General features: G+C 49.2%; 1 protein-coding gene across 1 annotated transcript in view; it reads left to right on the forward strand.

The window, feature by feature from the left end:
• gabra3 (gamma-aminobutyric acid type A receptor subunit alpha3) overlaps nt 1-15,224 on the forward strand; it is a 67,149-nt gene that overhangs the window by 10,395 nt on the left and 41,530 nt on the right. The window contains exon 3 of the mRNA XM_048998018.1: nt 11,267-11,388. Within this exon, the coding sequence (XP_048853975.1) occupies nt 11,267-11,388 (122 nt within the window). The remainder of the gene's footprint in view (nt 1-11,266; nt 11,389-15,224) is intronic.

Genomic DNA, 15,224 nt, shown 5'->3' on the forward strand with positions numbered 1-15,224 from the left:
AAAAATTGCAACTAACTACCTGGTTAGCGGAACATGCTACTCCGGGGTCTCCTCAAATAATCGCCGAATGCTTATTATTTAGTGTTGTGACTCTTTGTGGCCCTCAAGACATCAGAGGCCCCATGCAAACACATGGTTTGAAGGGTGGTTAGGTATCAAAAGGGACGCGGGATGAGGACAGAGCACGGAGCCTCGTTTTAGGGAGGTGTGTAAGGCATCTTCTGATGCTGGTAAAAATAAAAGAGGCACGGAGTGAAAACAGTAGCTACTTTCTAACCAGGAGCACTTCTGTTTACTTTCGTAGAATGTTCTTCGAATCAAATTTGAGGTGTCTGATTGGCAGTAAGATTGCATTCTGTGCACCTTTCACTGTTTCTCTTCCCAGTCTCAGCGTGTTACTCTTCCTATATGAAAGGACACCTGCAACCCAGCAAATGCTGGACATTTATCACATGGGCTTTAGTTCTGAGGTCACTCGGGCAGCAAAGCCGCCATCCCCCCGCACCCATTTATCAAGGACCTATGTGATTACTTGAATGAGACATGTGACCACAGAATGATTTTCAGTTGATTGGAGTCTTGGGTGGAATGGGGGAATGGCGATTATGGAGATGCGACTACGGACAATGGGGTCTTATGATAGGCGTGACGCGCTTTCATGTAAGTCACCCCTCCATCCATCCATCCATCCATCCATCCATCTTTCATCTCCTTGTCCAGAAGAGGGTGGGCCCAGGGGAACTTAGTGGGTGAGATGCAGTGGTTGACTGAAGGATTTCTGGAGGGCATAAGAGGGGCCACAAATCTAAGAGGGAGGCTAACCTCATCATTAGACTTATCACTGGTTTTGAATCGGCTGAATTCAACCTGACTGACGGCTGAATCGGAACTATGGGAGCCCATCAGCTTTCAGCTTGTGGTCCCGCCCCTGTATACACCCCTAACAGGATGTCAGTCCATCGCAGGGCTCACACTTACACAGTGAATCACATGCACACAGTTATTTAGAGACAGCACCTAACTGCAGAAGTGGAGATTTCAGGTCCAGAGAGTACAAATCCAGACCAGGATTTTATTTCAACCGACCAGGTGAGTACTCCTTGACTGTGACTCTTTATACTCAACTGGTTGGTTGAAACAAAATCCTGGTCTGGATTGTTGTTCTCCACACACACAAAGAAGGCCCTTTACCTCCATTTTAAAACACTGATTTTTCAAACCACTCCCCGCGTTCACGTTCTAGCTAGGGAGCGCTACGTTATATGTTTCAGTTCGGCATTTGACTCGGTCCCCGTCTGCCGGCGTGTACTTGATTTATTCATCATCTCTCCAGCGCCGTGATGGATTTAACGGTGGCGGCGGATGAAGAAGCGACGTCCCCGCAAGGGTGACGGGCTCCGCCGTGCACCACGCTCCGAGGGACCGATACCTCACCGCAGCCAAACATCATCACAGAGAGGAGGCGCCTTTACTATGCAAATGAGGCATAACGGAAGGGAGGCGAAACGAGCAAGACGAATCCCCCACGAATGGACACATCCAGGCTGGGGTCTGTCTCTCGGCAGCGCTTACGTTTCCCGTTACTGAAGTCGGAGGCCAGGATAGTCCCATTCGCTCGTCTAACCCACTTCCCGCGTGATTTCGAAACACTTCCCGCCGCCTTCCAAATTCGCCACCCCCATTTCGCTCAAATAATACCCCCTCTTTCAACATTTCCCCCAAAACGGTTCAGCAGCACCTGCAAATAAAAGAAGAAAAAATGCAAAATGATGGCGCGCTAATTATAACCGGGTGGTAGCCCTGTGTCGTTAGCGGCAAGACTTCGTTTAAGGTCTATTATATCTCAGCGGAAATCTAATTTAACGATATTTAGGCTCCATCCGCTTTTCTCAAGAGCTGGATTAAATCTTTTAAATTAATAATTAGCAGAAGACACCTCCGCTTCCCCCCTTGTTGATAAAGCTGGCAAAGGGAAGTGATTCCAGATTTAGTTACGCCCCCCTCCCTCACCCCACCCCGGACCCACAGCTCCGCGCTCGGTTAAAGTTTTGTTTTTTTTTATGATTTTTCTTTTTTTTAAACCTGTCTTGTGTCTATAAACAGAGTCGTCTGTCAGCACCCCAGAGGTGCCACCAAGGCTGCCAAATCAGTCTTATTCTTGGGACAGGTGGTAGCAGGGCGACTCCCGGCGGAGGCGCGTGGTAAATGGGCGCCCCCTGTTGGTGGGAGGATGGTGCCGTCACCCACAGGACCTTCTGCGGCTCTCCTCCATCCTGTCTTCTCCGTTTCCCGGCTGATTATCATGCCCCCCCCAGGTAGTTCCAGCAGCATTCCCAGCCCAGCTTCACCTGCATGGCCTCGCTTGTTACCCCCGTGGCACTGGGGCCCCCCGGTGCTCGTGGCTTTGTTGATACAGTAGGGAGGGTAGTGGTTGGTTAATGGATAAAGTCACGGACAATTCTCACAAAAACAGCTCTGGGGACCCCTGCAAAACGATCCCTGTCCCACTGCTGCCAGATGCCCCCCCACTCTCTTACCACGCCCTTTGTCATGTGACTGCCGCTTAGAAATGCCCTGAATTAATTTCGAGCGTAGTGCAGCCTGACTGTCCCTCCCCCCACCTGCTGTCCCCAGCCGCCCCATCCTGCCTTCCATCTCATACGGCCCTTTTGTGATGCATTTGCTTCTTTGCTGCGACCTTCTGCAGTGCCATGCATTACCGACCGTGCAGCTGAATGTCTGAATTCGCCTTGGAATCTCACTGGGACTTGAACCAACAGCCTATTGGGGGTGCAGTCAGTTCTTTTACATAATGCCAGCAGCTGCCTGGTCTGATGAGTATGAGGAACAAATGCAATCAAAATAGTGTTTAATATGTGGCCAGCAGCGGTGTTTACCACCACTTCAACTGTGCGTTTGTGTGGGCCCCCCCTTTGGTGAAAAACAGTCGCTACACTGGGAGGTGGTGCTGGGGTCTATTCCAAGCATCACAAGACACAAATTTGGGCTACACCCTGGATGGGATTCCAGTGCATCGCAGGGGCATCTGAAGACATTAAAGAGTTTTTTCTCTGTGGTCTGTGTTTGGAAACAACAGACGGGGGGGCTGCTCACACAGGCCTGTGGCCTCGGCTTTCGTAAGAAAGCTCCCCGGTGGAGAGCTGATCCATTATTTATCCTTTGTGTTTGATTCACATTCACGCTTGGAGTTTTCCCATATTTTTCATAATTAGCTTGCCATTTAAATATTGATGACCCAGAAGGCAAGCGGCCCGTCTGAAAGACCAGAGCAGCTTTCCAGCTCCTTTCATGGCCAGTCAGGTGACCTCTCTCTCAACCTTCTCTGGGCTTTATGATATTGTCCTTCAAATCCGATGGGTCACGTGTGCTGCTGCATTCCTGTGCTTCTACATCCCCGTTCCTCAGACTCCTTCCTGTTTCTGCTCAACTCTTTTCCTGCCGTCTAGGTCCAGCCTGCTGCTGCAGGGCTTCTCTTTTTTTTGTTTGGTGCGTCACACCTACACCACACGCCATGCCTGACTTCATCACGTTTATTGGTTTTATTTATTTGCCAGATGCTTTTATCTAAAGTGAGAGCGACCGAGAAGACAAGGTCGGACAGTGCCAGAAGCAATTGGGGTTAAGGGCCTCGTTCAGGGGCCCGAGTGGTGAATCACCAATCGTGGGATTTGACCCAACAACCTACCGATCACAGGCACAGAGACATAACCTGCTGAGCCACACACCACCCTACTGCTAGTATCGGGAACCCGATGCTGACATCCCTGATTTGTTCATAACCTAGAGTAAATTCCGGGAAGAAATCCAGGCTGCCGACCCTGGCGTGAGGCTCCCTGCCACCCCCAGCCCGCCCACTCCTGTCCCCCTACACCACAGACAGGTGTCTGGGAAGCCTTCGGCTGATCAGTCATCGTAATTACTGCCCCATCTTTATTTGGGATGCTCTCGCTGGCCTTGTTTTTTGTTTTTTGTTTTTTTGCAACAGGTGATTTATTAAGTGTGAAGATGTACTGCTTTAAATTACTGCTCTCAGGCTGTTCCAACTGGGTCCTGGTATAATTTGTTCCCACGAGATGGCTGGAGCGGGCAAATTTTTAATCATTAATGTTTTCTCACATTCCTCGTTCAGGAGGCGTTCGGGTGGAAAAAGCATATTTTTCTGCTTAAAAAAAAAAAAAAACGTTATGAAAAAACAAAGCGAGGGGCTCCTTGGTTGTATCTCGCCACTCGTTGCTGGGTGAATACCACGTAAATGGAGCAGTGCAGGGGTGATTGGAGGATATCTGGGGGTGGGGGAGGGTCATAATACTTACAACCTTATCATTAGCCAATTATATGTTTCGAATCAGTGAGTGACAGGGGGGGTGCACTTCGGGGGCCAATCAGCCAATGGCCCCGCCTCCCCCCCTGTGTTTGTCCTTTGCATCGTATGAGGGTCTCTTTTACTCTGTCAGGCACCCAACACTAAAGCTAAGGTCCTAATCTTCTGCTACTTCTCTTCTAAATTGTGTCATTATTTTTCCTTTCTTTTTTGCCCCTCCGAGCCAAAGCAGCCACACTTACTGTGTCCAAGTGTCCCCCCCCCCTCTGTTTGGATCAGCGAAATGTCACCTGTGCTTTGCTTGGTCAAGCACTGGAGCCGAACGCGTCCCTGATTTATTAGCTATTAGCCGACGTCCTCGGTCCTTATCGGAAGGACGAGGACATATTGGATTGAGTTTCGAGATCTATGCTAATGGTGATAAACCACATATTGGCTAGCTAAGCACACTCTGTACTAATCACCACTGCATAATAACCATTAGTAACCTACCTGGATAAATAAACATCCATCACTATAACTGTATGTCCACAGTGCTGGGGAAGTTACTCATTTCGACCAACCAGTTGACTTATGCAGAGTCACAGTCACAGAGAACTCAACTGGTTGATTGAAACAAAATCATTGTCTCGATTTGTACTTTCTGGACCAGAACTTTTCTGGATAGCTTCCCCATCACTGCTTATCCAGTGCAAGGTCACTGCGACCCATCCCAGGAAGGGGGTTGAGAGCTGTGCCGGCTGCACAGTGAGCGTGTAAATCCCACAAACAAGGCTGAAGACTCGAACCCCCAGCCTCTTAGGTGTCAGGTGCCAGTGCTGCCCACCTACTGTAGTCATGCTGGTAAAACTTGCACTTACATGAACTTAAAACATAGCTGCTTCTATAAAATGCAACAACCGCGGATTAATAATACGCCAATTAATGTGATTTTCCTGCCAATGGCCATCCTACGCTTTTTTAACAAGCCCCAAGTCTATTTCCCAACGACCGATCTGTGTTTCTCATGTGTTTACGCCCATCACCCAAGCTTAAGAGTGTCAGCTGACGTTTTGGTATTATATACACGACGTGAAGACGCTAACGAGTGCAGTGAAGACGAAAACGATGGTGCTCCCTCCCGTCCCACCAGGGGAGGGGTGTAGAGCCCCCCCCCCCCAAAACGGTGTTTCTCACCGTTCCGGTTGACATTAGAAATGACAGCTTGAGGCTGCTCTCTTCCCCAGATTATAGCATATTAAACACAGGAGGGGAAAATGGATGAGAGGACAACTGTACTTAAGGGTCTGGAACGATGTTTCTAGGTAAATATTCTCTTATTCTCGTATTCTACGTCTGCAATCAGAAAGCAGCATTTAAAGGACTGCTTGTCTTCCCTCGAAGATGGCCGTAGCTGTTATTTAAAAAAAAATAATAAAAATCGAATAACATTTCAGGGTTCTGGTGACCCGTGAGGTACCAGCGTTAATTTTTAATGACAATTTATTGGTATATCTGTGTTTAATAAGCAGCCCCTCCCAGCCCACGGGAAGTTCGGCACTGAAGGAATGGAAAATCGCTCGAAAATTCTGCTGAGACAGACACTCTGGATATTGCAGGTAGAGCGGCGTGATCTGAGAGCGCCCCCCCCCCCACCTCCTCCACCTTCTCCACCTCCTTCTTAGTGCTTCATATCTGCTCGGGAACACTTAGGGAAAAATGGAGCCCAACAAATGTAAAAAGCTGAATGTATTCTAATGCGGACTCGTTAATGATTAATCAACAGGTATGACTAAGAACAGGCAGCCCCCTGGGGCAGGCACCTCGGGGGAGGAGGGGGGCTTCAAGGTTTTAAAGTGGTGCTTCTTAGGCATTTAGAGGGAAGAAAAAAAACTGCAGGTGGGTGGAACTGTAGCAGTATAAAGACCTTAGGCGAGTATAAGGATTTTTTTTTTACATTTTACCTATTCATACAACTGGATATTTTATTAAAATGATTCAAAAACCTTTCTCAAGGGTACAACAGGAAGCTCCAGGCCTCAGAATGGAAATGTCGGCATCATGGTGAGACGGGTGTGCCCAGACTTCCCTGTTCAGGGCCCTGGCTGTTTCACGTGGCGGATTAAGACAAGCAAGAACTGTCAACAGGAGAGGAGTCATGGCTGTAGCAGTGACTCCCGCCTGAGTCCGAGAGGGCAGTGGAGACGCGGTAGATGTGGTCTGCCTGCGGTGTAGCCACCGTGCAGATTGGGGAGAGGTCTGTGCTGTCTGGGTCTCGCGGGAAGGTCTGAGATGGAGAGACAGGCAGACAGATGACAGACAGGAGACGTAGAGATCTAGGAGAGACACAAATAGAGAGACCAACAGAGAGAGGCTGGAGATAGATAGACAGAGACAGACAGACTGGACAAAGACTGAAAGAGATTGACAGACAGACAGAGAGACAAGCAGACTGGAGATTGAGGGACAAACAGGAGACAAACACGCAGAGAAATAGACAGAAAAACAGACGGAGAGACAGACTGGAAACACGAGATAGACAGAAAAGAGACCAACAGATAGAGACAGACAGGCTAGAGACAGACAGTAGACAGACAGAGACAGAGAGACAGACCGACTGGACACAGACTGACAGACAGAGAGACAGGCAGACTAGAGATAGAGAGACAGACAGTAGACAGACAGAGACAGACCGACTGGACACAGACTGACAGACAGAGGGACAGGCAGACTAGAGATAGAGAGACAGATGGGAGACAAACACAGAGAGACAGACAGAAAGACATTTAGAGAAATAGACTGGTGTCAGGAAGAATGACAGTGAGAGAGACAGACCAAAATATAGACATACAGATCAACTAAATAATACCAACCAGAAGCCCACATGCCCTTACTGAGTGACAGGGTAGCATTACCATAATCTAACCAAAAGGTCACTATTAGCAGTTCCTGGGAGTGTCACACCAAGGCCGGTCACCCATTAGATGACTGAGGTGGCCGTCTACGCACTGTTTGAGGGGGGGTGCCCACTTAGCAAGCCAATTTCCCTTTGTCTCGGACGAGGGGTATCGATGGTGAAGCTTGCCTTGGGCGCCACTTGGACTTTGACCTCTACTGACTGTACCGTCCAATCAGGAAAAGGCATGGAAGCTGTAGGATCTGTGAATGACTATGGATAAGAGCATCTACAGACACCAGGAAGAATCACCATTCATGTTATTCGAATGACTGGCCTCCAGCACGGGACTCCACTGCCTTGTACCTGATGCCGCGTTGAACAAGCTCAGGGTCCAGGACAGTTTTTCCCGATCCCATCCTTGGGGATCCACAGGCAGTCCATGTTTTTGCCTGGCTGGGAGCTCGGAGGGAACAAAAACGTGGACCGGCTGTTGATCCCCGAGGACCGGATTGGGAGACACTGGTCCGGGGCAATCACTTTGCGAGGCGTCAACATTAGACCGGCATTAGACACAGATTTAAATATCCTCAGTAACGTGTGATCACGCATTATGCATCCATATAGTGAAATGCTCTTAATGAAGGTGATCATGACAGGTGACTGATGCGTAACGCGATTCCAACTGCATTTCGTCTTCGTGTTAAATCGACGGGCTCTTCTTGATGTGTTTCGGAGCATTAAAAATAGTGCGTTAGCGTCATTTAGGTAAATGATTACTTTGCTGATTCTGATAATGAGGCTCTTTGCCAGGCAGTCCCGTGGACACGGTTGCCAAGTCACGCCTTCTGATTCTCACGCCCATGCAAGAAATCTTACGGCAAACCCTAGAGACCATTTGCAAGGTAATAAAACTCGTACATACATCTGAATGCGTGTGTAGACTGAATTGAAAATCTCAGTCCAGCCAGCTGACCGAAGGTGGCAGGCCGGCCCGTGGATGTTTACAGCGTGTGTGTTTGTCACGCTTGCATTATCCGTCGGAGCGGACCCTTGTTAGCGAAATGAGGGATGATGGAGAGGTGGAGGGGGGAGACATCCACAGCATGAAAACAGTCGTTTTCCTCCAGTCACCCCCCCCACCTTACGGCTCCCTCTCAGCTCTGTTAACGACTTGCAAATTGTGTTTTAATACCCGTCGTCTCTGCGTCGGGAAGCCGACCTGACGGGGGATCCTGTCGTGAGCCGTGATGCGAGCTGTTCGATTCCTGCTAATAAATGTCCCATTTGGGCTGCGGGAGCATTGGGGAAAGGGGCACTGGGGTGGGAGGGGGGGTCGTGCTGGTCTGAGGTCGATCGTGACCGCTGGGGACAAGGCTGCTTGTTACGCGGCGGCCGTTGCATGTCAGAGCTGCGTTCCAGAGGCTCCTGTCGGTCCCAATCACATCTCCTGTGAAGCTGGGAAGGTATCTTTATACATAGCTGGAGGATCTTTATTGTGTGTGTGTGTGTGTGTGTGTGTGTGTGAGGCTGATTCAGAATTGGGCCACAGATTAAATCACGGCGTAATCGATATTTTAAGTAGTGGTTGTAGCAGAGCAATATCGGAGTTTCCCATGATTCTCGTTCGAATCTTTGCACATTGATCGTCTGGAAATGTAGCAAAATTAGCTGCCGCCCAGCTAAATGCTAATGCCGGGCTCGTCGGTTGCAGCCCCCCTCCCCAGCTGGCCGGTGTCACATCTCCAGAGAGCTCAGGCACCCGATCATCTCGCCAGTTTTATCACTTCAGCTCTGAGCGGAGCGGGGGGGGGGGGAAGCGAAATTCCAAAACTCAGAGCGAATAAATTAAATTTTGCCACATGAGGGCACACAATCATCAGCATCAATAAAAGCAGGAAGCTAATTAAAACTGACAGGCCTGACTGATAGCAAACAGTCATGACGGCAGCTCGGGAGGTTTTGGGAAACGCTGGCCCTCGGAAAGGCGGCGGCGGTGGGGGGGGGGGGGGGGGGGTGGGCATTGAAATTTGCTACTATTCGCTGAAATTTATTTCTCACATAGACGGCAGCGATTAGCACGGCCTTGGGGAGAAGGCTGTCTGTCTTAGCATTAGCGGTGAGACGCATTTCCTTAATAAAGTCACAATATAAAATAACTATGATATTTGAATGAATACCATTAGCAGGCATAACTAACAGAGTCACGATTGTTGCATCATGCGAGCTACGCGATGCTAATTAGCGCCTACGTTTCAGGGCTGGGTCAAACAGCCGATGCATATTTATAGGAATTAGTGCCGCTACAGGTTCGTGTGCTTCGGTCTGTCCTCCTGCCCACCAAACTGGAAAGATCGGAGTGAGCAGGTCAGACCTTTTGCAATTGGGGTCACACTGCATTTAAGATGCGACTAAGTGGAAATCCATACACATTAATGCAGATCGGAGCAGAATGCGTCCCGTATCGACGTGCCGGTCTCACCTGCGACTTCCTGACATGGGCTCCTCAGCAGGATGATGTCATCCTCAATCTCGTGAACACTATTTTTTTTTGGGAGGGGGGGTTGGCAGCATAATTTTCTTTTTTTAGACCATAGGAGAAGCTCTCTGACTAATTTTTTTGTTTACGCCTGCGCCCCCATTTGTTTACTTTCATGGTTACTGTGAGGAACACTAGGATTCAAAACAACCCCCCCGACAAACAGCAGCCCTGGGTACCTGGGGGAGGGTAACCACTTATCAGTCAGTGAGTGGCCGGTTTCTACAGGAGCCCTGAGAACGCCCAGCCCCACCCCTTTTCCAGAGAGTTCCATCTCACAGGTATGGGAAATGGGGGGGGGGCACATTCACTGGTCAAAATCCGAGAGGCTCTGCGTGCTCCACTTAGCTGCCTTTGGTTTGTTCTGGTCATGTTGACTTGCAAAGCGAATGACGCCTCCTTGCTGTGTGACTGGCGGCCGTGTGGGGTGCGTGTGAGGGTCTGGCAGGTGACGGGAGCTGCTGTCTTGGTGTGTGTGTGGTGGAGGGGGGTGGGGGGGGTCCTGAAGCCCACCGAGCTCTCGCCCCGCACCCTCCTCGTCAGACTCTCAAATTCGTCCGCCTGGGAATAAAAGCTCAAGAATAATGATTGCACTGCACATTTAAGGCAATTAAGAAAGCGGAGATTGGATGCATATTGAAGACCTCATTTACGGCTCGCTCGCGGAATATTATGCAAAGCGGAGGCGCGGGTTTCTGATTCGGGCTCCCCGGCAACCTCCTGCTAATCCTTTCCGACTTGGACCCATTGTTTTCTCCTTGTTCCGAGGCTCCGTGCGGCAGGCCGCCACGTTCCGCGTCAAATTAAACCTTGACGCGCTTAGGTCTTAATTAACATGGCTCCCCGGGGGCCAATCAGAATCCCCGGAAACCCTCCCGGCCAGTCAGAAGCCCCAGAAACCCCCCTCAACCTATCAGAAACCCTCTGGGCCAGGATCTTCTGACCGTCGGCTGTAATGGGGGCTGGTTTGGTCCCATCTCGATCTTGTGCTCACGATCATGATTTGTGCTGTGGTCTCGCACAAAGGGCCATGAGGCTCCTCCCCTTCAGTGGGGTTTGTGGTTCATGTTGGGTTTTCTGCCAAAGCTCAAAGGCATGTGGATTGGCTTCTCTAAATTGACTTACATGTTTGACTGTGCGCCCCGCCTTGGGCTGGCATCCTGTCCAGGGTTTCCCCTGCCCTGTTCTACCTAGGATAGGTACCAGACCCATCTGCAAAACCCATACGGAAGAAGCAGTACTGGGAAACGCATGAGTGCCTGCTCCTCTTCCTGCTTTAAACATTTATATGGCTAGTTATTACGATGCAGCAACTCACTCTATTGCTCAAGGGTACATCAACTGCAGGGACTCAAACCTGTCACCTTTGGGATTCTCACCAGTGTGTCACCAGCTGCTTACATTCCTGCTTTCGGATCTACTGTTGCTCCTTCCTTCAACCAGCCCGAATAAGTAAAGTTGTCAGCGGGGTATAACTCAGCCCCCCCCCTCCCCACCTCTCCCCCCACAGGTCGGTGGTTGGGCACAAGGAGCCAATTCCCGATGACAGCAAGGACAACATTACAATCTTCACCAGGATTCTGGACAGGCTGCTGGATGGCTACGATAACCGGCTGCGACCCGGTTTGGGAGGTGAGCCTCATCTCAGGCATTTAGAGACAGCCTCCCCCCCCCCTCCCCCCATGACAGCCTTGCAGGGGTTGGCTGCTGGATCCAAGGCCCTCTAACAGACTGTTAGACCCCCAGCTCAGACATTACAGCCTTGCAGCTCCATAAACGCACATTTCAAGATTCACGATTCTTTAATCGTCACATACATAGTTATACAAAGTACAACACGTAGTGAAATGCATCCCGAACCACTCTTTTGTAGACTGTGCAAATTAAAAATCCAGTTATGGTCAAATTAAAGTGCAAAAAGCTGAAATGCAAGCAGAGAAGTATGTTCAAGATGAATGGTAACACAGATATAACAAAGTGACCAGTGTAACAGTGTGGATATGGTGAGGAGTACAAGAGCCCGATGTACCGTGGTGTGAGGTGCAGTGGCATGTTCAGGTTCAGAAGATTTACAACCTGGGGGTCGAAACTCCTCCTGAGCCTCTCAGTTCTGGTCATGATGTTCCTGGGTCTCTCTCCTGATTTCAGAAGCTTAAACAGGCTGTTGTTGGGGTGGGATGTGTCCTTCATGATCCTGAAGGTCCTGCTCCTACATCTCTTGATGTAAATGTCCTGGAGAGATGGAAGGGCCGACCTGCAGCAACACTCTGCAGCACGGATCACCCTCTGGAGGGCTTTGTGATCCTGAACACAGCTATTCCTGAACCAGGAAGTAATGTTCTGAGTCAGGATGCTCTCCACGGCACCTGAGTAGAAAGTCCCTAGGATCGTTGGAGAGACCCTGAACTTCCTCAGCTGTCGCAGGTGGTACAGGCACTGCTTAGTCCTTTTGGACTGGACTTGGATGTGAACAGCCCATGTCAGATCCTCAGAAATGTGGACAGTCAGATATTTAAAACTCCTCACCCTCTCCACAGGAGATGCGTTGATGTTGAGGGGAGTGTAGGCTCTCTGCTGCCTCCTGCTGAAGTCCACCACCAGCTCCTTTGTCTTGTCGACATTCAGCTGGAGACTGTTGTCGTGGCACCACACTGCTGGGTTCTCCACCTCCGCCATGTAGGCCGACTCATCGCTGTCGGTGATGAGCCCCAGGACCACTGTGTCGGCTGCAAGTTTAACAATGGTGTTGGAGCTATGAGTGGCCTTAGAGTCATGGGTGTAGAGTGCGTACAGTAATGGACTGAGTACGCACCCTCGTGGAGATCCTGTGTTGATGCTGATGCTGTTGGAGATACAGCTCCCAACCCTCACCACCTGTGACGTACCCGTGAGAAGGTCCAACACCCATGCAAACAATCGGTTATTTACTCCTAAGCTCCTCAGTTTAGTGAACAGTTTGCTGGGCACGATTGTGTTAAATGCTGAACTGTAATCAATGAACAGCAATTGCACATAGTTGCCCAGTTTCTTGTCCACATGGCTGAGGGTCGTGTGCAGGACGTGGGAGATGGTGTCCTCCGTTGATCTGTTGGAGCGGTAGGCGAACTGCAGGGGGTCAGTGTTGCTGGGGATGGAGGAGGAGATGGTGTCCTTCAGGAGCCTCTCAGACACTTCCATGACCACTGGTGTTAATGCAACAGGCCGGCAGTCATTCAGGCGTGTGGGCTTACTGTTCTTGGGTATGGGGACCATGGAGGAGCTTTTGAAGCACATGGCGACCACAGACTGCGCCAGGGACTCGTTGTAGGGGTAAATGGATGAATGGATAAGCAAATGAATGAACAAATGAAGAAGTATAAGAACAAATGAATGAATCAGTCAGTGAGAAAACAAATCTATGAATGGGCAAATTAATTAATGAACGAAGAGATAAATAGTAAATGAATGAATGAACAAATGAATGAACGAACGGATAAATAATGAATGAATGCTTGAACAAATGGAGGAATGAATGAACAAATTCATTTAAACAAATAAATAAACAAATGAATGGAACAAATGAATCAGTATAAGAACAAATGAATGAATGAACAAACAAATGAGTGATTAGACAAATGAATGAATGAATGAATAGATAAATAATAAATGAATGAATACAAATGGATGAATGGACAACCAGACAAATGAATAAATGAATGAAGAAACAAACAAATGAATGAATGAATGAACAATGAAACGAATGAATGAATGAATGGAGTAAATGGATGAAAACAACAGCGATGCCTCTACTAACCTCACATCTCAAATTTTCTATTTTACTGCAAGGCTTGAGAAAAAAATATTTCCATGCAGCAGCAGTTTAATAGTAGTTTACTTGTTTGTTTACTTTCAGTTACCAGCTGGATTCATGTTAGATGTATTTTCACTGCAGTGAAACAGTTCAGATGATTGTTCTACGTGGTTTATAATAAAACCTAAAACCAGCAATCTCCGAGCATCTGAAAAGTGGGGGTTATGTTGCTGGAATCGTCCCTCGGCCCACCATTTAATCCCGAGTACGTTAATGCCAGTGGCAGGTTTGCTTGTGAGAATTAGCCACAGTGCAGGCTAAAGGCTAACGCAGCCATGCACCGCTGTCGACGAGCAGAAGCCGCGGGTGGTCCCACGGGGGGCGGGAAGTGAGCTTGCTCTCACGCACGGCACGCTGTTACTGTTGCGAAGAAGTGGAAAATTACAGGAGAGATCGGGAAAAACGGACTGGAGATAGTTGACAGCTCGCTGCCGAGTGTGAGAGGAGGGGGTGCTGGGTAACTCTGGGGGGGTTTGCAGGGTTTCCTGTACTGTACGTACTGACAGCAAGACGCGGTTGTTTTCTCCACTCCGTTTGACAGCCTTGGACTAACGAGGCCGCGCGGGCCTGGTTTACAGTGGCCCTGTTTATCTGTGGCCCGTCAGAACCTCAGGCTGGATCAGCTAACCTGTCACTTTATGGAAGTTGGGTTACAAAACTGCCTGTTCTGGTAAAAGGGTAACTATCTGACTCAACCGAGTGGAGGCTGGGAAGCTGAAACGAGCAAAAGCCTGACGTCATAATTGCCCCCTATTGGAATGGGGGTTGACCATGAAGCAAACATCACCAAATGAAAATATACCACAGCTAGGGACCCCCTCCTGCTAATGCGTGATTACATAGGTAACCACTGTCTTTGAAACACTTAAATAAGAGATTATTGACGTCTTGTCAATTCTACGACGTGTCTCTGTGAATCTTAGACCCCCCCCCGATGAAGATCTTTGCCTTGATGCTATGGTGATTTCAGAGCGTCACCTCATTAAGAGCAGTCACCCCCCCGCCCCGTGTCTGCGGAGTCTAGCGCTAACTAGTCAGCGCTCAGCACGACAACCGACTTCCCATTTAATCTGGATCAAATGAATTAAGGTCGATTTAACTCATCCGATCAATTAGCCATTTCTTTTTCTCTGTGCCAGTTAGACTCGGCGAAACCGCAACCTTTGTTAGCTGAACGAGGGCAAAGAGAGAGAGAGAGAGAGAGAGAGAGAGAGAGAGAGATGAAAATGTTCTGAGACTGTCGTCAATCATGTTGGGTGGGCTTTTGATTAATTAGTGATTAATTAGTGCCCGGAGGCATGGGGAAACCCCTTGTGACCCATCTGCTGGACAGAAGGTGCCAGAGATACATCCAGCGCCTTTGTTCTTACCGCCGTTTCCCGTGATCTTATCTCCTCAAAACGCCGGCATCACGGCACTGCGGAAAATCGTCCGACAGAACCCGGTCGAGAGACGCACTTTAACAAGGTGTTTTCCAATTAGTCAGACGTCAGGGTGTGCTGATTTAGCATGCGTGCATCACGCTCGACGCGGCACTGGGAGACCGTGTTTCTTTTTAAGGAAACAGTGGCAGACTGCCTGTGCTGAGCTGAATAAACTCAAAGATGTCTGTGTTTCA

Source organism: Brienomyrus brachyistius, unplaced genomic scaffold (genome assembly GCF_023856365.1).
Source record: "Brienomyrus brachyistius isolate T26 unplaced genomic scaffold, BBRACH_0.4 scaffold35, whole genome shotgun sequence".
Taxonomy (NCBI): domain Eukaryota; kingdom Metazoa; phylum Chordata; class Actinopteri; order Osteoglossiformes; family Mormyridae; genus Brienomyrus; species Brienomyrus brachyistius.